The 23,376-nt window shown below is 39.7% G+C and overlaps 2 protein-coding genes across 8 annotated transcripts; both read right to left on the bottom strand.

The window, feature by feature from the left end:
• Nucleotides 1-742: 742 nt before the first annotated feature.
• Nucleotides 743-3,746, bottom strand: cdca3 (cell division cycle associated 3). The gene is made up of 6 exons (XM_003450648.5): nt 3,591-3,746; nt 2,879-3,030; nt 2,272-2,392; nt 1,220-2,164; nt 1,071-1,138; nt 743-965 (listed from the first exon to the last, which is right to left on the bottom strand). The coding sequence occupies exons 2-6, from the start codon at nt 3,008-3,010 to the stop codon at nt 873-875; spliced, it is 1,359 nt and encodes a 452-aa protein (XP_003450696.1). The 5' UTR covers nt 3,011-3,030; nt 3,591-3,746; the 3' UTR covers nt 743-872.
• A 1,267-nt stretch (nt 3,747-5,013) lies between these two features.
• Nucleotides 5,014-22,735, bottom strand: pex5 (peroxisomal biogenesis factor 5). 7 transcript variants are annotated; one of them, XM_005455468.3, is made up of 17 exons: nt 22,505-22,735; nt 18,802-18,958; nt 17,146-17,184; nt 16,871-16,988; nt 16,634-16,780; nt 15,988-16,072; nt 14,361-14,451; nt 13,958-14,080; nt 11,040-11,153; nt 10,568-10,651; nt 10,107-10,226; nt 9,754-9,897; nt 9,473-9,543; nt 8,830-9,030; nt 8,563-8,728; nt 8,315-8,472; nt 5,014-6,862 (listed from the first exon to the last, which is right to left on the bottom strand). In XM_005455468.3, the coding sequence occupies exons 2-17, from the start codon at nt 18,913-18,915 to the stop codon at nt 6,616-6,618; spliced, it is 2,022 nt and encodes a 673-aa protein (XP_005455525.1). In that variant the 5' UTR covers nt 18,916-18,958; nt 22,505-22,735; the 3' UTR covers nt 5,014-6,615. The 7 variants fall into 7 exon arrangements, with proteins under 7 accessions (XP_005455525.1, XP_005455524.1, XP_005455523.1 ...); XM_005455467.3 differs by having other exon boundaries at nt 8,809-9,030; nt 18,802-18,951; XM_005455466.3 differs by having other exon boundaries at nt 8,809-9,030; nt 22,500-22,734.
• Between the last annotated feature and the right edge of the window lie 641 nt (nt 22,736-23,376).

Here is a 23,376-nt window from a genome sequence, read left to right as displayed (position 1 = left end):
ATTCAATATGACAATATTCCTCCCTTCACAGTTTTGAATATTGCATGTAAAAAGACCATAAATAGGAGCTGCTCCTCCAAGAACAGATCAGCGGCTGGCACTCATAGAAAAGTGTGGGCCACATGATCTGCCTACAAGTCAAACATTTTAGAGTATATAAAGGCCTCCTGTCTACTACTGTGCTGTTTATTTTCTGTTACTCTTTCCACACCCTTCTCTCTTCTGTTCTTGTTTCCTTGTGAAAAAAATAAATAAAAAATAAATAAAATGAATAAATGTAAACTTAAAAAAAAGGCTACATCTAATTAATGCTAAAATGTCTGTTTTTCTTAAGATTTTATTAGGTACACCTGCTATACTGCTCGTTAGTGCGAATGTCAAAGAGCCAATCACATGACAGCAACTCAGCAGACATCAAGGTAACCTGCTGAATGAACTGGTAGTTACATAGTACTTTTTCTTAACTCAAAGCATGCCTTGGGGATAGAAAAGACACTTTACACTCACACTCTGACAGGTGAGGACAACGAAGTGTTCACCATTGCCCAAGGACGCTTTGACATTTAGACTAAGGAGTCGAGTCAGTTCAATGACATGTGAGCTATGCAATCTTTGCAAACAGGAGAAATATTAAATTTCAAGTGTTATTTCTGAATATAATTTAGGTGTTGACGAAGATTAAATGCGCACAAAAATGAACAAGAAAATTCTCCAAATAACAGATAAGAGTTAATCAGTAAAATTTTAAGCTCTAGTAGGTTTGCAAAGTTTATTTACACAACAACAAGCAGTTAAATATATACAGGACAACAAACAGTTTGTGGAAGCTACACACATAAAAACACACTTTTAAAAACAGTGCGTGCAGTGCCTCATCGGTTCTCCTTATCCAGACACACAGCCAGCACTCGGCGGTCCATCTGTCCAGCCCTCTGCTTGTCGGGAGTGGACGTCTTCAGCTTCATCTGGAAGGAAATCAAAACGTGAATTTCCTGTGTTTTTGGACAAGTAAAAACACAGATGTTGCTTTCATGAGCTGATATATGTGGGTAAATTACAGCTACAAATACCTGAGCGTGCTGGTCTCTGGGTGAGTTGGTCTTCTTGAGGATCTGCAGCGGGGAGCGGCCTTCAGTTCCTGAAGAAAAAGAAAGTTTAAAAAGGAAAAGCAATACGGTCTCACCATAAACAATCAAAAGGTGACAAACTTCCTACACACCTTTCTGCTTCAGTTTTCCAGACTGTCCTTTGTTTTCGTTGGCTACGTTCTTAACGGCCACACGGATGGCGAGAGGAGAGGAGCCTCCTTTTCCACCGAGCCCCTGCACTCCTCTCGCTCTGAGCCCAGATGGACGAAAGCCATTTCCCAGCCACTGCGGTTTGAAAACAGTCTGGCTGGGGCTCTTTGAGTCAAAGGTGGGGCAGCGGATGCCGGTGCAGGCCTGTGGCTGCTCAGGACCACGAACGCATGGTGGACCGGATGGAAGCAAATTAGCTTCTTTACCGAGCTCTTTAGTTTCTTCCTTCTCTGGCTGTGCAATGGAATCATCAGCATCAGTGTTGGAGGGGGCAGGTTCAACAGGAGAGTCTGCTTCAATGGTAGCAGAAGGAAGGGTGTTGGAGGGGGCAGGTTCAACAGGAGAGTCTGCTTCAATGGTAGCAGAAGGAAGGGCGTAAGCGTGATCCACACCATCCCCGAGTGGCTCCACTTCTGCCCCAGGTTCTGGGGATGAAATATTTTCACGATGGACCTCTGCAAAGGCTCGGGGGGAGGGAGCGCCCTCGTGGCAGGTTATCAGGCTCATGCTCAGTCTCTTGTGAACAGGAGACTCTCTTGCTTCCTCAGCCTCCTCCAGGCTAATATCTGCTTCAGTTTCTATCTCCACCTCCACCTGAGGCTCTTCAGGAAGCACAAAAGGACTCAATTTCTCTACGCTCTGGAGAGGGGGCTGGACAGGTGTCACCAGTAAGTTAGCATGTTCATTAAGGTTGCTGGACAGCTGTGGGCCCAGGAGGGGCTCAGTGGATGCCAGCTCTTCACTTATAAAGTCCTCCTCTTTCTTTGATGCGCCACGGAAGCCTTTCTGATGGCCTTCGGGGAGTTTCCCTTCAACCTCACTGTGAAAAATCATACCCAGGCGACGAGCAAAGGACCCGACTGTTGCTGGAAAGAAGAATGAAAGGAAGTCATTTTTTAGTTTTTTTTTTTTTTTTTTTTAAATAAAGTGAGAAAAGTCAAGCTGAAAGTTATTACGTTTATATATTACTTACCTCTCATGACTTCTCTCACAGGGGTGCGGGTAATGCCAATGGTAGGTGAACGTGGATCACTGAACACCACAGGGCACTCGCTTTTCATCTCAGCAGACGTTTTGGACACAAGCTGCCCAACCTTGCAAAGATATTCAATTATTCCATGTTTGATTGCCCCCCAGTTTACAACAGTAGTGTACGGAATAAAGCAGGGTCAATAATTATCCGTGCCTACCACCTATTCCCCATCAGAGGATGATTTTTTCTGATACTTTACTGGAGAAAACTTCAAAATGTGGATTTTGGGTGAACTTTCTAGACTCATCAACACCATCTGGGAAAGATGGCGTATAAGCGCATGTGAAAAGTCTCATTTGTTCCCCTCACACCTTCTATAGTTTGGACATATCACACTGATCAAACAGGAAGCTTTTCAAAGTCTTTGAAATGTGAGTACAGAAGAGAGTTTGGATCAGAGGGCCTCAAGATCAAAGTAAAAGTTTTCATGCCTTCATTAATAAAAAAAAAAATATGACTGCACATTTTCTGGAGTTCAGACAGTACATTTTTTTCAGACTTCCTGTTTTTTTTTTAAATATATGCATGGATCCACCAGGTAACCCACCTGAATAGGTGTTCGTTCTATGCCAGCTGAGGGGGAGCGAGGATCGATGAGGTGACTGATGTGAGTCTTTTTGAAGGCTGGCTCTGGTTTTATGGCTGCAGATGCAGTCATCTTACTCTCACTTGATCCCATGATCCTTTTCTTAATGTTACCTGCCATTCAGGTAAACAGAGTTCTATTTATTTATTTATTCATTCATTCATTCATAACATAAAAAACACAGCAAAAATACAAAACACAGATGTACACATATTTAGATAAAATACAATAAAACTATGTTAATAGTAAATATCCCATAAAAATACCGTCTAATATTCTCATTCATCAATACATTGAAAGGCTCGTTTCTTGGCGTGTTCCTCATTCTTACAATCACACAACGGTATGCTTAACAAGACATAAATAACCTGTTGCTAAACATTTTATTTTAGCTTATTAGCTGATGGATTAGTGCTCGTGACTTAAAGTTAACGTTTAGTTTTTAAATTAAAAAAAATCGTAGCTCATCTTAAACACGACTTTACTACTATATCTGTCACTATGGACAATTTGTATGATATTTACAGAGCTGGAAACCATATTCACATCTACGTATATTAGCTAAATGTTGCAGTTTCACGTGACTGCACCATTAACCGTTTAAAGTAGAGCAAAAGAAAAAACACAAACTCGGGCTACATCATTCAGACGTGTCATTTATTTCACTACTCACCTGAAAAAACGACAAATACAGTGGACCAAGCGTATAGTTTATCCGCCTTTCTCCTATTCCACACTTCAGATCAACAGGAGGAACACACGACTTTTAAAACATTTAAATGGAGTGGTTGCGCTTATGTTATTTTTAAATGAACCAATCAACTTTCTCTTGCACTTCGCCTTCTCGACTCTGATTGGCCTAGAGGAATGCGAAGTTTAAAAGTGGGCGGGGCGTGCTGTTGATAACTTAAGGAAACGTTGAAAGCGATTCACGTTTTGTTTTTCACTTGTGGGAGAAAATGAATGGGTTGGGAAAGCTCCGGAAACACGAGTTACGAGTTTTCTTTTGAATATGACTTGTTAAAGTATGGAGGCCGGAGTGTGCCAAGAATAAATAAACATTGAACATGAATAGCAAGTTCGCATTTAGTGAAAACCTACTAAAGTGAAAATGAATAAAATCTGCACATAAATAACAATGATAGTCAAATGTTAAAAACACAATGCTTGCTATATCCCTTCAGATTTCCAGATAGATTTAGCATAATTTTTTTAAAGCATTTAAATTTAGATTTTTTACTTTGAGCACCTGTACATTAGGGGAGTGGATTAAAACAAACAAACAAACAAACATAGGAACTGAATTAAATGCAGTTCAGCACCCAGTATGACCTAAATCATGAAGTCAGGTTACTTTTTCCTGACTACCTCAACAAAAACCTAAATGTATGAGCCAATGTCATTGGTATGAGCTCTGTGAAAATTTCAGGCTGTACTATATCACTGGTCATATTACAGTCCGCAAGTGTACCTAATCAAGTGGTTGTTAAAAAAAAAAAAAAAAAAAAAAACTATAAAAATTATAAAATTATAAAGTCCCCCCCCCAAAAAATAAATAAATCATTTTTTGGCAAATTGACTGTTTTTTTATTAAGTGCTGAGCACTCAAAGCACTTTATTACAAGGCTCATACACCAATTCATGCAAACCGTTTCTATGCATAAGCACTTTTAAACTAACATTCGCACACACTCCAATGTGCATCAGGACCCCTCAGGGATCAGTATCTTGCATGAAGATCCTTAAACTTGTAGACCAGATGGCCTGCGCTACCTCCCAAGCCACAGCATTTCATATTTCATAAGTTTGAATAATTTGGGGAACTAACTAAAAAAAAAAAGAAAAAACGTGTTAAACAAATTAAAATCCTTATTATTACTACCTCTGAGCAAACTTTAAATGTAATACCCTGCTGATTTGGCAAGTCTTCCCACTTCTTAGAGCTGACATTTTGATAAAGCCATCTTGCTCTATAATATGAAAATCTAATTTATTCGAAACATTTAAATTGCAAATTAGTCGAAAGGGCCATGAAACACACCCATATACCAACTAGAGGGGGTCCAAATTGAAATAAAAGGATAATAACAGATGTCTGGAATCAAAGCTTTTATTGCTGAATATTATATTAAACATTGCTGTCAGGATATAAGTAGCCTGAAAACAATTATAGTGCATCAATTATGTTACAATACACAGTATGGCATAGAGCATTATTTTACAATGAAGCAAGTAGTTTTACAGGAGCAATATGAAAAAGAGCACGGAACCCAGAAAAGCCACTCTCATTGACATAATGTCTCTCACCAGAACCACACACACACAGAGACACACCCACACACAAACACACCTTATCATTTGAGTAACAGTCCCGCTGGTTATCAGTTCATTATCCTGGCATGATAATGATTACTAAAAAATTAAATAAAGTATAACAAAAAGAGCTGTAGCACTTATGACTTGTATTTCTACTTTGAAATGGCATAATCTGTAATCCTTCTGCCTGCTGAGCACCTTGGATCATAAGCAGCACTCTTTAATGTCAGAGGTCTTGTACCTTGAGTGTACATAACCACAGAGAGTACACACATCTGATAATTGCTGTGTTGTTCCTCCATCAGGACCATCACTGATCAATCACACCGTTGCAATCAGGGATGGTTGCAGCTCTGGAGGTAGAGCGGGTCGTCTACAAATTGGAAGGGCTGGTTAGACCACTGGCTCATCCAGTCCTTCGTATGAAGAGGGATGTGAATTGATAAAACAGGGCTTGTAGTGTAGAAAGCATTATATATACTGACTGCAGTCATTTAATATCATAGCTTTGCACCTGAGGAGGGAGAAAAAAAAGATGCTTGCCTTCACAAAGTTCTAATATGAACACAAGAGCATCTTTTGCTACCGAAAACACTATCATTTTATACACCTAACCAAAGTGACTGAAGTAAATACTTTTCAAAATGAAAAGCAGTCAACTAAGTCTCAAATGAACAAGGACTACAAGCCTCAGTCTCCTGGGTGAAAGTCTTATGTTTCACCCATTCATGAACCACAGCATTGTCCCTACCAGACTCTTGTGTACATCTTGTTCCCAAGTTGCAAAGCTAAGATAATACAACAATGTGATTGTCCGGTTGCAATGGTGGTCCTGAAGCAAAGTTAACGAGACGCTGTAGGAACAACATCAACACAGTAATAGATAAACTCAGAGGCCACCTAACTGTGAATAAAGACAGGGAGAGGACTGAGTGTCTTAACACAAACTAACATTGCTGGATGGTGAACAAATTAGTGATTAAACCACACTTATTCTTGTTTCTCTTCTTCTATGAGAAAGATTTTCAAGTTAAAATCATTCAGTCTGGTTCTCTTGATCAACAAAGGAGGAAATCCAGTGACTGCTGAACGTGTGAAACAGTTCATGACTGGATTACTGCTGCCTGCTTCTCTACAGGTGAAGCCTGATACTGCAACACTTTTAAACACACGTCCACATGATGATGATGATGATGATGATGATGATGATGATGATGAGCACTTTGATCACTTCACAGTGTGTTCCTTGATCATCTCCTTTTAACCGTTAGCTGTACCATGTCTCCTTCATTCCTCCATTCAATCAGCTTCATTCAGTCACTCATACATTTACCTCCCAGCAAAAAACATTCACACTCAATGAGCCCTCCCCTGGCAGGTCCTCATTCAGTCCCACCATCCACCTCTCTCTGACAGAAATGAGCCATCAAGGTGTCCAAGTCTCGCCTGTCGGCCGCGGCGTACAGAGAGCTCTCTCCCATCATGCTGAGAGCCATGCGCAGGGTGGACCAGATATTGTCGGACATCATAGTGGCCGCAGCTCCTCCGGGACCCCTCGGAGCTCTCGCTCCATCCTCTACAGCCTGGCGCTGGAGAGATAAAGCTTCAAGGAAATGCTCCACTGCCTCTCTGTGGATTTAAAAAAGAGAACAGGATGGATTTATGCTCAATCTGCAACGTGCTGATATCAACCTGAACAGGCAACAGTAATAAAAAAACTTGTGTAAACTAAGTTCACTTTTGAGAATTAAGGTCCATTTCTCACTGGTGTACACTCTGGTGGCCACTTTATTAAGTACACCTGGTCAGGCGTTGTTTAAGGCAAATATCTAATCAGCCAAATGGCTACAACATTTAGCTTTTTAAACATGGCGAAGATGACCTGCTGACGAGAGATCAGAGATCACAATCCAATACAGCACCTCTGGGATGTCAGGGAATCATTTCAAAACAGACGAAAATGTCTGAGGAATGTTTCCAGCACCTTGCTGAAGGGATACCTTATAAAGTGAATGTTAATCATCATCAACACAAACCTTTGTGAGATTTCTTAGATTTCTTGCACATCTGGTCTAGTGTAGCATCTTTTGTGTGTGGTCTAGCTGTATCACATAAGCCCTTTTTGCATTAGTACCTACTCTGATCGACTTGCCACAGATCGCTACGACTCGGATCGACTGGTTTTCCATTACAACCTAGTGTGCGTGCTTGTTGCCATAGCAATGCGTCTGGGCATCCCGCGACGTAATTAAAATGCAACACGAATACTACAACAAAGGTGGACGTCGAGCCAAGAATATAGCCACAGACTGCTGCTCGGTCTGTGGCTTTTTGTCAAACTCAGGGATCACTGCGTAGCCATTTCCCTCATTGCTGGTTTCAAAAATGGCAGTTTTAATTTTCGTGAATGAGATGCTCTCATGACTCATCGAGTGATGCTACTGACGAGCCAATCGGTGGCATGCAGCATGACGATGTAACTTCTAGTACCTGCTTGGATCGCTTGAAACCCTGGCTGAGCAGCTTCTATGGCCTAACGGAAAACCCTGAAAAGCGTGGCGAACCGTCCTGAGTCGATGGGAGTAGGTACTAATGGAAAAGGGGCTATAAAATACCTTGCACTAGGTGGCAGACTTAACTATAAACTGCCCCCTAGTGGAAGGTAAAAACATCTGGGAAGCAGCATAAAATTGCTAAAGTTCAAAAGTAGCACTGACAGAATTTGAAAAGGCACAAAAAGCATTTGATGTGTATGTAAGCAGTAGAATGTCAGTGTGTTTAAGACAATTTGAAAGGTTTAGGGTTAGAATGCTGATTTCACATAACATGTTTTTTAAAAGTTTATGTAAATTTAAACTGCTGGACTAATTCCACATCTATCAGAAAACTGTTCTGTTAAGAGAGCCACACTCAGGTCATCAGTGGTAAGGTTGTGAACCACAAACTGAGTAAACCTTGACACTCCCCTATCATAAAAAACAGCTTCTGGAGGATTATGCATTTAATCTAAAGCAGATTTTACATCTTTACATGCCAAGACTCTCTAGCAAAATACACATCAAAACAGCACTGTTGCCTCACCTATGCGCCCCTAAGTTTACACAGCTGATTCCCAAGTTATAGCGACTGCGTACGAAGCCAGGCTGCAGTTCCAGTGCTCTCCTGTAGGCGGCCACAGCCTCTTCTGAGCGGCTTCCGTTGGCTAGCGTGGCGCCCAGCTTATTCCACAGCAGATAGTCCTTATGGGGACAGAAAAACAAAGATAAAGCTCAGAAATTGAGCACATGACATGAAGCCATTGGGATCTCTACAAAGGCTTCTTCACCAACCTGTGGAGTGACGGAGAGAGCAGCGCTGAAACAGTCCACCGCCTTGTCATACTCTCCACTGAGGTTGAAGAGGACGCCGAGACCGCACTGAAGCTGAGGGTCCACCTGGGTAGGGTCAACGTTGGCTGCTCGCAGGTACATGGACTGGACGTCAGTAAACAAAGACCTGCACAAGGGTAAAGCCATAAGGAAAGGGCAAAGAGAAAGCGGTATCTTTGTATTCTCCTAAACGTGTGTGATGCTCACTCTGGCAGCAATGACCCGAACCTCTCTCTGTCCTTCTCCCTTTCTTTGGAGCCGTCTTTGGAGCATTCGCGCTCACTCTGCTCCCAAACAGAGTGGTATTTTGGATTGTGCTTTAGCCAGTCACGAAGAGTCTCACAGGCCTGCCTGTGCAGTGACTCATTGGTGAAACTGACAGCCAGCGCCATGAGGGCAGTCAGGTTGTCGTTCTTCAGCTCTATACACCTATGGGAAGAATGGTGGTGGTAATAAAAAGAAGAAGTAGTCAGACAGAAATACATCACTATTCATTTGGCACTGAAACTCTTTTTTGCAAGTGTTAAAATATGGAGGTGCTTTCTTGGTTGACAATATTTCTTTAGAGGTGACACTCACATTAGTATGTATTTAAAAAGGTCTTAACAAAAATCTATGCATTTTGTGTTTGAGTAAATGAAATCCCCACTTTACCATAGTCTCTGTGGTGGAAAAAAAACAAACATTTTTTATATGCAAAATGTGTATTTATATGCTTACAGATACAAAACTATACACTACATTTGATGAGACAAGAGACAACACACACATCCAGGGTAATGATAATAATAATAATAATAATAATGATGATAATAATAATAATAATAACTACATGTTTTACTACATGTTTTAGTCAACTCTGACTTCTGACCTGCGGAGGGCGCTGATGGCGGCAAATTCTTGCTCATTCTCTGCCTGACAGGTTCCCAGATATTGCCAAGCCTGCAATTTAATGGGGAAAAAAAGACACATGGTATTATTTCAAGGGCCTTCTGTTGGAAGCGGGAGAAAAACATGACTAAAATTAGAAGTAGGGAGACCTTTTGGCCCACAATTTTATATTAACTAATAACAGGATGTTCAAAGAATTTAACAAAGAAAAAAAAGAAAAAAGTGTAATGCAAATGAGAACACAGCCTTTCAGAGTCTTACCAGCTGGTTGTCTGGTTCCTTCTGCACAGCACTTTCAAAGAACCGGACGGCACCAGGGATGTCCCCTGCCTCCATCCTCTTCAATCCCTCTGACAAAGGGTCCGGGTGGGATAAGTAGGGGTTCTCCTCTTCAAACTGATAACCCTGCAAATGAAAACAAGGAAAACATGGAAACTTTTCAGAGAACTTGTGTGTGTATATGATTTTAATTAGTACTTATTAGGGTATATGAAACACAGGAAAACATTAGACATTGTACATGAGAGCTGTATGCACAAAAATGCTGAAATCATGCAACACAAAACAGATAGCAGCTCTCAGCAGACGCCTGCTCTGAGCAGGCTGACGGATACCTTGTCATAAGAAGTGCTGAGTAGCTGATCGAAGTCAGACAGCCAGGGATGACTCTCTGCATCTCTCTTCGCCATCTCCTCCCACTCCTGCTGCAGCTTCTCCCAGAAATCCACATCACTCTGGCAAAATGACAGACACGCATCATTACTTCACAGCGTATTGGAGATAACTTTGACCTTTTTCAATTGGAAGACGCTGCTGCATCGATGATGCTTTGTAGGATGGCCCTATATTTTTTTCGTTCCTTAAACAGGATTAAGTTTGTGGGTTGTTTTTTTTTTTGTTTTGTTTTTTTGTTTTTTGTTTTTTAAAATCAAGGGCACCTTCATGCCAGTCATTCAGGAAATTTCCATTTTCAAACCTCAACTCCGATGACACTCTGTGCTTTAACCTCTACAATACTACTTATTATACTTGGCTTTGGGTTTAAGGTTTTGCTTGTCACAGACTCTTGCCTCACCTCCACTGCAGCTTTCGCTTGTTGAAAATCAGGTCCTGATGTAGCGAACTCGTCTACCCAGGCTTCAGCCGACTCCTCTGACACCTGAATAACAATGAAGAGCAATGAGCAGGGGTTGATAGGAATCTGTATGCACTGGCGGAGAAAACTGTTATTAGAGGGGGAGAACGGGGGCATTCAGAGAGGAAAAATATAGAGGGGAGTGAATGTGAAGGAGTAAAGAAATGAAAGCTGGAAGAACACAGAAGAAACCATTTTTCTCGTACTGCTTCCTTTATCTCCTTCCTAATTAACTTCCACTTTTCTCCTAAGACAGTAAAAGCACTAAACAGCAACTAGATGCAGGAAATCTGAGACTATCTGAATGGATGGGTAGGATCGAAATCGTAACACTGGTAGCAAAACATACAAGTAACTACAACTGCAGCTTGAAATAAAACATGTACAGCTGCCGTGACCACAGAGGTCGTACCTGCCTGACGACTCTGGCCCACTGCTCTGCTTGTTTAGCTTTTACTTTGTCAATCTTCTTATTCACCTCTGGGGGTTCCAGGGGAAGACTCCCTCCCCCCGTCTTCATCAGGAACTACGGAGGGAGGGGTGGCAGTAGGGAACGGGACAATGTTTCGAGGAAGAGGAGGAGTTGGTGTGGAGGATTTTTACAATTTTTTTGGAGGGGTGGGCAAAAAAAGGAGTAATTTGAAGTATCAAGAGGAGCAGATGAACAACAGGTGTTAATGGAGGCAATGGTAAGCCAAGAATTCAAAGGCAGGTTAAAAAAATAAATAAATAAATAAATAGGAAAAGCACAATTCAGAGTTAGAGGGCGATGACATAGATGTAATCATAATGTAGCATGAATATGGCTGACAGCTACACATGCACAACATAATGTGGAAGCCATTTAGGCCAGGAAAAGAACACGAAACAGATGTAAAGCAGAAAAAAAGCAAACTGAGATATCAGGTCAAATTTTTGACTTACAAAAGATTAAATTAAGTACAGATTATAGTTTAATTTATACTTCTGCGTTGAATCTATTTAGAGCCTGTGCATCTATCCCTGATGTTCCTGCAATGCTCTGCAATTTCCCTATCCAAACACTAGATGGTGGAACACAGATCATAAAGTCAACGTTTAAGTGTCTTACACCTGCATTCTATCTGGAGGCCATCAGATGGCGATAGCTGTAGTTGCAAAACTACTAAAAAAAAACCCATCTTCCGGTTTTGACCTGTGTAAACACTCTCCTGATGAGTTCATGGGCCCAGTCACTTATTTTGGGTCATACTGAATTTAAAAAAAAAATAAATAAAAAAAAATGATGATGATAGTGATGCTATCTTTCCTGCACACTCACTGGCTAACCACCTGTCAAACAAGCAGTTTCACAGTCAGACTTTGTCACAGGAACATTCTTGAGGTCATTTTTTTTGGTTTGTTTTTTTGCAACCAAGATCCCCTCTCTTACAGTCGATTTGAAAAATGGCGGCAGAAGAAGTAGCCAGAGAAGCTTAAGCCCAAACGGCGCTAGTAAACAAGACTGTGTTGATGATACATTTATGGAGTGATGCATGGTTACAGCACAGAGCTTCACAAGGGTTTGCAGTAAAAACAGCATAGATTTAAGGCAGAAGTATAAACACCCCATTTCTCCAAATTCTGACTAGATTAGTAAAAATTAGTAAGTAAAAATTAAAAAAAAATTAAAAAAAATTGTTACTAACAAATCAATCGCTAGATCCAACTTAGGAGGGGCCAAAAAAAAAACAAACAAAAAAAAAACAACCCAAACCTTCTTATTTATACTCATTTAATCAGAATAATTTAATAATCCCTAAGGAAATTATGTAAATCGCGAAAAATTGACTAATTTGCTGCTTTGCAGAGTATTTTTAACTTTCAAATTACATGGTTCATTTATGCCCTCAGTGGTATATTTCTTTGTGCTGTAAAATGTTTTATACTATTAATTTTTAAATAGACTTCTTCTAGAACTTTTGTTTCAGGAATTGGCCCATTAATATAGCAAGAATAACAAAACTAAATTTATTTGCATTTTTAATATCATATGTGTTGATTTTGTTGTAGTTTTCCCTTCTAATCACTACATTACACACTTGTAATGTTCTGCAGCAAACTATGGATCACAGACCTAAAATGGCAAGACTTACTGCTGCAGAAGCCTTGAGGCTAAACCTAACCTTTTCAGGATACAGAATGACTGAATAAAACATCATCACAGCAGTTCAGAATTTCTGACATGAACACAAACATAACAATTTTTTATTTTTCATTTATTTATTTATTTATTTTTTAAAGAACCTATTTGGTCATTTTTGTCACTTGTGGGTTAAACATATTTAACTCTGATCTATATTTTTGGGGGGTTGTGTGTATTTTTGCATGCACTCAGAAATGTAATGCATTTACTTGACTAATTATTTTGTCTTGTTTTTCTGGATCAAAGATACAGCTTAAAAACCAACCGTTCAGAGTATACCCCACCTTTCCCCCATGATAGCTAGGTTAGCAGTTCAACATTGTTGTGACAGACCTTAAAATCCCAAAAGAGCCTCTATTAATCTGAAACCTTGATTTCATAAGCAGTAATGCCCCGTGCTTTGTTTAATACAGTTTTCTCTTGGTTTATGCTGGAAACATTGGGAGGTACTGGAATCTTTGTCTCTTGAGTCACCACTTAGCCAGTCTGAATGCATTTTAGATGCATCGTCTTACATCCTGAAGCCATATTGGTTCAACTGATCTAAGAGAAACATGAAATATCCAGCAGACAAACAGTCTGCAGCAGTATTATAGCTCAAGAAATCAGGCCTTCAAATCAATAAGGCTCCTTTGGGATTATAAAATCTCTCATTAATTCAGTAAAACGCAGCTTCTTTTCGTTTGGTCAAGTGAAAGCATTACGCCTCCGTACTTTTGTATCTGTCGTCTTTTAGAGAAATACATTGAGAGAAACTCAATCTGGCATCAGCCTTTTACTGCCTGAACTGGTCAAATACAAAGCAATGAAGTTGCACCTTCTGTGAAATCCAGAACGAAAGGAAAATCACGTCAAGATGGGAAAACCCCAAATCTTGGTCTTGCACATTAAAACCTAAATGCTCAAGAGGAGAAGCTGACAGTTATGAGAGCCCTTTCTCTGCAAAACAAATTCCATCTGCAACACTGCAGCCCGGAGACTCATATTACAAGCAGACTGGTGGCTGCTTCTGGTTACATTTGTGGAAAGTTTTACACTGCATCAGATACTGGGGTGATGAGTCACAAGGCTTAGCCTATACTGGGCAACAGTGAACCAGTGTTCAACCCGAATATCCAGCGTTCACAGTTGTAACCATCCTTTCCTCAGTGGGCTGCGACTCGTACCTGGTTGAGGTTGGAGGCCCAGTTCTGAGCATTCTCGGCCTGAGCTTTATCTGTGAGCTGTTTGTCTGTCTTGCTCTCCACTGTCACAGTGCCCTCGCCAATTTGCCTAATGAATCGCAGGAACTACACAACAACAAAAAACAAATTACAACAAAAAAAGGCATTTACTATTACTAATTCATCAGTTTTACACCAGTAATGCTAGTTTCTTCCCAAACCAGCAACTTTCTTCCCATACTGAGACAAAAGCCATGAAAAACCACAAAAATCATCTGTGCACCACACGCTACAGTCTCAAGGACCTACTCTACAAAAGAGTTAAAGAAAAAAGTGAAAGAACATGGTGATAGACATGTAAAAGGAAATGATGTGAATTATGGTGTTACAATGACACGCTGCTCACCTCTGTGTTTTGTAACTTGGGGTCATCAACCTTTGAGACAAGCTCATTGGCTGTCTGCCTCAGCTCGTCTTCTGCTTGATACTCCTTAGTCCTGTCGGATTAACAATAAAAAAAAACAAAAAACATAAATTTGATACTATAAAACTAGAAGAAGGTCTTGAGCAAGAATTTCCCATGATATTTTAAAGTGGTCTAGAACAATAGTTCTCAGGGTTTTCTGAAGATCTTTCAAAGCCTTTCTTTGATCATTTGCCGTTTTTTCACTCATTTCAACATAAAATAGTTTTATTTTTGTACCAACGAGGTGATTCCCAAAGACTTATTAATTGGAAACTTAGCATAAGGCCTAGGCATAAAAAAAAAAGCAGCAAATGATCAGTATTTGAAAGATGGAAAAATCCAGAAAAGACCTGACACAGGACCTCAGAAATGCATCTGGACCTTCTACTGTTCACTGAAGCCTCATCAGAAATGGTCTCAGAGGAAAGGTTGCCGTCAAGAAGCCAATAAGGAAAGCAAACTGGGAGAAAAGGATGAGGTATGCCAAGTTACACAAGAACTAGAGTAAGCTACTGGCAACACGTCCAATGGACTGATGAATCCAAATGTGATACTTCTGGTTCAAAAGGTCAGGTGACAGGTACACCAATGAGTGTCTAAGCCATCTGAAAAACATGGTGGAGGTTCTGTCATCACTTGGGGCTGCAAGTCAGCCAAGTGGTGCTGGGGATCTTGTCAAAATTGATGGAATTATGAACACAAAAAAGTGTCACCATTGGGCTGAAAAACTATCATTTACCATTTGGAAAACTTCTGATTGGCAACAGCTTCATTTTCCAGAATGACAATGGTCACAAACAGACTGCCAATGCAGTAAAAGCACAGCTGGTTAGAAAACCATACAATGGAAGACAATCTGTCATGGATCATTTCAACAGAATAGAACAAAAGGCAGCCAACATCCAAAGAAGAGCTTTGAATGTCCTTCATGAAGAGTACTTAAAGAAATTATAAGAAACCTTGTCTAAGAGAGTTCAGGCTGTGTTGAAGAATGAAGTTAGTCATAGCATAGCATAGCATACTGCTTTTCAAGCACATTAGAATTGTACACACCATTTTCGACTTGTATTCTGTATTTCAATGTATGTTACAGATGTTTCAATGACACCCATTTCCAATTTTTCATAGAATATAAAATATAAATATAAAGCAATGATGACGACTGGCTCAAGACTTTTGCACAGTACTGTAGGTTGGAACAAATCACTTCAAATATAAACTGTGTTTTACACTCTCGTATTTAGAGACCAGTGCACAATGATAATCATACATTTTAAAGGATTCTTTAAATCAGCTTTCACTTCACGTTCAGCTGCTTCTACCAGAGCCTTAATGGATTAACTCAACACTGTCAGACAAGACTAGATCAGGTTAAATGTTTAACAATTCAATAGAAAATTCACTCACCAAGAAGAGAACATTATCACAGTTTTTTTTAATTGCTTTAAGTTCTGCCAACAGCACTCTTGTCCTCCTTGATTCTCCCTCACATGTCTAGCCTACATTTTTTACATGTAATGCAGTGCTTATAACCCCCCTCCACCCCCTGGCTCTATCCACTGCTCACCATTCATTTGCCTTGTCTCCAAGATCCCCCAGCCACAACTTCTCCTCAGACTGCTCCAGATACTCTTCTGCCCAGCGGCCAGGATCTAAAAATGAGAAAAATTTAACAATTAAAAGACAGCAAACACATAATAATGACATAAGCCGTTTTCACCCATGCAGTGCATCTAAAAAAAAAAAACCTTTGTAGACACCTAACAGAGCTGCATGTGAGAATTCACACGTCTGATACTGCTGGATTGGACATTAAATGGTTTATAACCGTCAGCTCCCTTTTAAACAGCCTGTGCCTGAGTCTATATGAGAACAGTGCAGGTAATCATTCGATGGACTCTCAGCACCCTCAACAAACAGTTTATTTTTAGCAGTGAGTACAATTTTAAAGTAGATCATCTCTTGCTTTGTGCTACATGTGTGCAAGGACAACCTTCGAAGAAGCTTGGATGCAATTCTGCTGACATTGTCCAGAGTTCATGTGTCAGAACAGCTACACTATGAAGACTTCGTCCTAAAGATATTCACTCTGATTTGAGCAAAAAAATATGATGACATGAGACAGACTGATGATAACGGCAGAAAGATGATTTGCTCATTAAGCAAAAAATGCACAGAAGAAGGCCAAGAAAAGCAACGAAAACAAAACATACCTGCTGCCTCGGCAATAAATTCTTTCGTCCAATCAGCATCTGCAGTATCACCAAGCGCAATGAGCCCCGGGGCGGAGGCAGAGTCAGAGCCTTGGAGGAACTCCTCCACCCAGTCACCAGAGAGAGCCAGCGCTGCCACATCAGGAGCTATGACAAGGAAATACGAAGAGGTTCAAATTTACTGAAAAAAAGGTTTAAAAAAATCTTTAAACTTCATCAAATAATGATGAAGAGCACCTCTCTGTGGAGCTTGTCTGTAGCTCTGCTGGTCAATCTGCTGCATTTCCTCTAACAGCTGACCCATGTCAAAGGTCTGTGGAGGGCGTGGAGGTTCCTGAAGGAACTCATTAACGAGCTGGAACAAAAACATAAATTTGATATTAAACCTAACAGTAACTCCTAATGATTTTTAAACACGCTGAGAAAACCTATTTTAGCTTTAGGGTGTAAACTTGAATTATATACTGTACAGTCTTAGAGCAAATCATTGAAATGTAAAGAAAAGGACTTACATCTTCCTCAGTTGCAATTTCAATGGGAGTGGGGTGAATCTGTTAAAAAAAAAAAAATAAATAAATAAATAAAAGTATGTTTTACTTGAATGTTTTGCACAAAAATGTTAAATCAAGCAGCTCCAGTGATAAAGGTCACAGGAGCTTGAAAATATATTAAGAAAAGTTATTCCAAAACAACACTAGTGCTTTTGCTGTAACCTGGTGCCAACTGCACATAAAATTCTTGAACTTTGCACTTAATATTAATAATTTTTAAAGGCCACTCAGCTCTTAAACTGCTATATAACAAGGGTGACAGAGAGCAATGTTAGATTTTCTAATTAAAAGGAAAGATATACTTGTAAATTTACAGCCCTACAACAGATTGTGTTAAATCTTGTATTCTTGTAGCAGAGGCACTTTTATACATTTACTGTATGCATTGATACAGTTTATGCATTTTAAGTTAAAAGCATGGATCCAGGAAATATTGTTCAGATCCTGCCTCAAAAAGCTCGATCAGTTATTCATAAGAAGGAGCTTTTCTAAGAGTATCTTGATGCAAAGTGGGTGCAGGACAATATTCTGTTTTGCTGATGAAGAACTTGCCTTCTGTCTTTGACACTGCCGACCACCTCAATTTGCTCAATAGGCTAAGAATCTGGGTGGGTGTGCTGGGCTCTCCTTTGGAGCAGATCATAATACCTGTCACCATCTGTATAAATGTTCCTTTTCTGTGGCTGCTTCTTAGTTCAGGTTCTCTTCCTTATCTCTTGTCTCTTGTCTACGGTGTGCCACAGAGTCCTCTTCTGGTTTTGACTTTAAGAGTTCTGCATGGACAAACACCTGAGTACTCATATTTTCTTCTTTTGGGTAACCTTTTGTTTTGATGTTCTAGCATTTTTGTTGTGAGGTACTTTATGATTTTTATCTTGAAAGATCCAATATTAGTCAAATTTTACTTACCTGAATTCAGTTCTATGTTGTTCTGTATTTACTTTGCTGTGCATCATGCAAACGAGGGCCCCTCATTAACAGGAGGGGTAACAGAACATGGACGAACCCAAGAGCAAGGCTACAGCTGTTAATGGTATTTCACACCTGCTACACCAACTACTTTTACTTTGTGTTTGCTACTGAACCAGAATCTCCAACAAGATGAAGCTTCGGGGTCTCTGAAGTTGATTAATACTATTTGATAATAATATCCCCATTTCTTGTCATCTCCACACAGGAAAAGAAGAAACTAGCTTGGCTATGAATGACAGTGGTATAAAACAGCCCAACAACTCACTTTGAGATAAAAAAAATGAAACAAATGCAAATAACGTAAGATGAATAACACAGGGTTGTCAGGTATTATTTCACTAATACATACCACTCAGCAAATTTGAACTCTTGGATGTAATTCTTTGTTACATTTTATTTTATAAAGTTACAAAGGGAAAGTTTGAGTCTAACATTGCCTTAAATAAAAAATAATGAATGTCAGCCCCTTCCTCATAGACAAAAAATTTGGCTTTATTAATTTAATGTTGAAACTCAAAAAGTTTGCTAAAAAAAAATCAATAAAGAGACAGAAATGTCCTTGTTATTTTTCAAAGTGACCTCAAACTTCTAAGCATATCGTGTAGACTACAGAGCTCAGAGCCTCATGTCTTACAAAATACTCACCGGAGGTGCTGTGGCGTTCCGCCATGGCCCCCCTTCCTTGGTCATGTGACTGGTCAGCTTCATGAGGGGATTGGCTCCCCCACATTCTGCCTCCACCAACTCACGCATCGCCATGGCAACACAAGGATGAGGCAAACCCAATCAGACCACCTGCAAACTGAGAAGAAGAGCAATAAATGAACCACTCATATTCAGTCTGTGTTCAAGAAAAGTATTGCTATGAGAAGAGAGTTGTTACAGTTTTATTTAGTTTTATTTTGTCTTCAGCTTAGCTTCACTAAGTTTCCCCGAATGGCTTGGCTTTTTTTTACTTTAGTTTTGACTGTTTACATTTTTTTTTTTTTGAGTGTAAAATATTTTTGCTGCTAGTTTTCTTTTCCCCTCATTTGCAGTTTTTATTTATTTACTTAATATTAGCCCAGTGATGGACTGGCTTTTTTCTTTCTCGCTCAGCATCAGCTGGAAAAGGCTCTACACCCACTCTATGACCCTGCACTGGGTAAGCCATCCAACCATATACATTCTTCCACTCTCACAGAGCTAACACAGAAACAGATAACTGTTCACGCTAATTTAAAATCACCAGTTAAGCCAACATGTGCGTCTTTGGAATGGGGTGCTTCCAGGAGGCCTGGATGCAGGACCTTATTGCTGTGAGGCAACAGCGGCTAACCACAGCACCAATGTGTCGCACATGAAGAACACGCAAACTCCACACAGAAAGGTTCCAGTCAGCAGGTGGATTCAAGGCCACTTTGCTGTAAGTTGGCACCGCTGACCACTGCACCACCACGCCATCCAATTATGATTTTATCTATTACCATTTATTTTCTTTTTTCATATTTAGTTTTACTGTGATAATCATGCAATGGACTATGTAGAGTGAAGCACCTCAATGGAACAATTAAAAGCTGCAAATCCTAAAGCATCCAGTATGAGGTCCAATTTCTAATTAGAAGATGACAACACTTAAATATTTGAGACACCAAACAAAATATAAAATGTTTTAATTTTTAACACTCCAAATATTCAACCCTGAAAGACATTTTTCAAAATTCGGTACCAGAGAGTAAGTTTTTAGAAGTTCAAGTTCAGTTAGTCCTTCACATTGTTTTGTGTCCCTTCCATCACATCTAAAAATAATTATTCAATTTCCTGACCCCTTTAACAGCTGACAGGCCGAGTGAAATCTTCAGGCTGCTCAAATAGCCTCATGAAACACACACAAATTCAAGCTCCATCTGCTGTTTTTCATTTCATCTTCTGGCTCTTAGTGAACCATTAATAATGAGAATATGATGGCTCAGCAGGCACAGGCATCCACAGCATGTTTCACTTAACTCATCTGGTACGTTCAGAAGATTTTTGCTTTTAACAGCGTTTACCAGGATAAATAACATCAGCATCACTATACTATTACACTGACTACATATAATACTATTTTATTTAAGCAAATCTTCTAATCAGTTGAGAAATGCTTATTTTGATAAATGCTAGCACAAATACTCCGGATTTGTGTATGCATTACTGTTAAAAGCTCTTGAGCCACCCCTCATTTCTTTATATTTTGTTAGGAAAATTGAAAATACATGTACTGGCAATGATTTCTTGAAATGTGCAAACATGCATTGAACTATAGAACATAAGCTGAAAAAAAAAAAAAAAACCACCCCAACAAGATTTGTACTACTCTAATGTGCTTTAAAGTTAATATCTGGAACTTTGTTATGCAAGCTTTCTTATAATTTTATTAAGTAGTCTTCAAGAATAGTTCTCCTCTTTGGACGTTGGCTGCCTTTTGTTCTGTTCTCTGTCAAGAGGATCCCAAACTGCTTCAATCATTTTGAGGTAGATGCTCTGGGAAGGACAATCCATTACTGATAATGTCCATTTGTGTGTTTTGCTATCCAGGCAGTGAATTAAGCTGCTCTCAATCAGATGCTTTCCAAATGGCAAAATCTGATGGATTTTCTGTGTTTAAAATTCCATCAATTCTGACAAGATCCCAGCACCACTGCCTGAAAGGGAGGAAAAAAGGTTCATACTCACCATTGTACCGCACTGACGACAGTTTGAATCAAAAATTTCAATTTGGATTCATCATTCTAAGATTTGCTGCCACTGATTTTCAGTCAATTTCTTGGATAATTTGGCATACCGCAGGCTTTTCCACTGAGACCAGGTTTTTCATGGATTTTTTCCTGATTCTTAAGGACCTGACTTTGAGATATTTCCAGTCTGCTGTAAATAGTTTTTTGTTCTTTTAGGCCTGACACTTCTTTTCACCTCCACTTGTCCGGTTCGCTCAAAAGGTTTTTAAGGACATACTGCACACCATGCTGAGACATTCCAAGCACTCAGCTAACAGCTCTTTGGGAATTACTTTGTTGAAGCAAAACTACTATTGTAGATATATCAGACTGTTATCATTGGCATTTTTCAAATTAATCTAAAGAAATGATGTGTTTTGCTACAGGCTGCTAGTAAAGTACCTGATGATACAGTTTATTCTTTGCCAAGCTGCTTGTACCAGAGTCGACACAAGACTGGTGCATCGCTTGTGTTAGGTGCCTTTTATATGCTTGAATGATGGATAGTGGGTCAGTGTTAAGAGACTAAAATAAAAAAACATTCTTCTGAAATTGGTCAGGTACAAATACTGGGCTAAAAATGAATGAGAAAAAAAAAAAAAAAACAGCCAATATCTAAATAAAAACTTTGAAATACCTTCAGAAAGCCTTGAGAACTTGAGAAGTGTTCAAGACCACTTTACTATATTACAAGAATGTTTGGCTCCTCTGTGAAGCAAAATATAAAGAAATGAAGAGCAGCATGTTTGCACAATACTCCATATCAGGTCTAAAATAACAGCTATATAAACTGCAAAAGTTTCAACTGATCCTGTTTCATCTGATGATTACTCACCTAAACATTTAAAAGCAAAATAATAAACAATACTGTGACACTGTTTCACTCTGAAATGTAGTACCAGATGTATGAAACTCTGCTGCTGAACTTCAATGACCCCTATCAATTACATATGCTGACCTCCCTGGAGAGGAGGAACATAAAAATTAATTCCCTTCCTAATCTCGCATGTGAGCGTCTACCTAAAAACACTTCAGTGACTATTACACAACACCTTACAGGTGGACTGTTGTTCTTGCTGTCCAGGCTGAAGATTTAAAGGCTACTTTAGTCCCACCGCTTCAAATGGCTGCTGTATTATGATTAGGGTCAAAGTAAGAGGATCAGACAGAGATATTAATACACACATTACCAAAGACGGGCCATTATGACACCTGTTTATTGACTACAAATCCACGGAGACGATAGGAATAGGCGAAGGTTGCTTTTGTCACACATAGTCCACTAGTTATAGATATCAACTAAACACACCTGCCTGCATTGTTACCTTTCTGGGAGCACTGTGTAATAAAATAGAGCTGCTCGGGGCTAACTGCAGCTTCAGCTACAAACAGCAACATTAGCTCGATAAGCGATACTCTGTGGTATTTATATAACCAGCGTGCTGTTCATGAAACCTAAAGGGAAACCGAGGACGCTCACGACCGTCCGGAACTCAAAAAATATCAGCTGTGGCTAGCTGGCTAGCTGCAGTAGGGCCAGTGCAGAGATCACTCCCGTAGTGTGCACCCAGCGAAGAAGCATGAATAGACGGGAAGCATACTGTTCACCTCACCGCCGACAGCTGCTGCTGTATCCGAGCGACAGTCCCTCCCTCCGGCGGTATGTCCTCTCTTGTCCCGCTCTCACACCTCCGTCCGAACAAATTTTCCAGCAACCGTCCGAAACCAGTCGCTGAGTGCTATTAGCTCCCCGCTTTTATTTACCTTCCTCCCCCATGACCCACAAAACCCTTCACCGCTAGCCTGGCTCGTGCACGTTACGCCGGTTACGTATTCTTCAACTGGTTTTACGCATGCGTAAGGAAGCGTTAGTGCCTGAAAAAAAAACAGCGTAAAGAGCCTCACGTTAAAATGTAACATGCCTGAGAACAAAGTCCGCTTCTCGGATGAAACATGTATTTGTTAAAAAAAAGAAAAACACGGAAGTAACGCGCAGTGCTGTGCAGAAGTCTTCAGCCAACCACCATTTCTTTATATTTTACTTCCAAAGAGCCTGATTTCTGTCTTTGATACTTGTTTTGAGGAATAATTCTCCACGCTTTTTAGAGATTTTCACTTAAAAAAAAAAAATAATTCAGCCCTGTTCTTATACCAAACCATTTTGAGAGGAACGTTTATACGTTTTAGCCACTAAACACTGATATATGAACCATGTAAGCATAAAAACGACACCTAACAACGTTGTGTCTGCATATACAAGACAATTTAGCCAAAAAAACAAGCTGTTTTATCTTTATGTAGTTTTTTTACTCGCAGTTTATCATAAAACCACATCATTTGTTCTTATTTCTTTACTTGAATCTGAATAATGCCTAAGATAACACAATCTGACAGACATAAGTCTGTATTTTTGCAGAATCGAAAAAAGTGCTATGAGTTGAAACCTGGTATATCTCACCATGGTGTGCAGTCTGTACTTAAAAAA

Source organism: Oreochromis niloticus, linkage group LG11 (assembly GCF_001858045.2).
Source record: "Oreochromis niloticus isolate F11D_XX linkage group LG11, O_niloticus_UMD_NMBU, whole genome shotgun sequence".
Lineage (NCBI taxonomy): Eukaryota > Metazoa > Chordata > Actinopteri > Cichliformes > Cichlidae > Oreochromis > Oreochromis niloticus.
The sequence above is the reverse complement of the archived record's forward strand: the minus strand, read 5'-3'. Positions and strand labels throughout refer to the sequence as shown.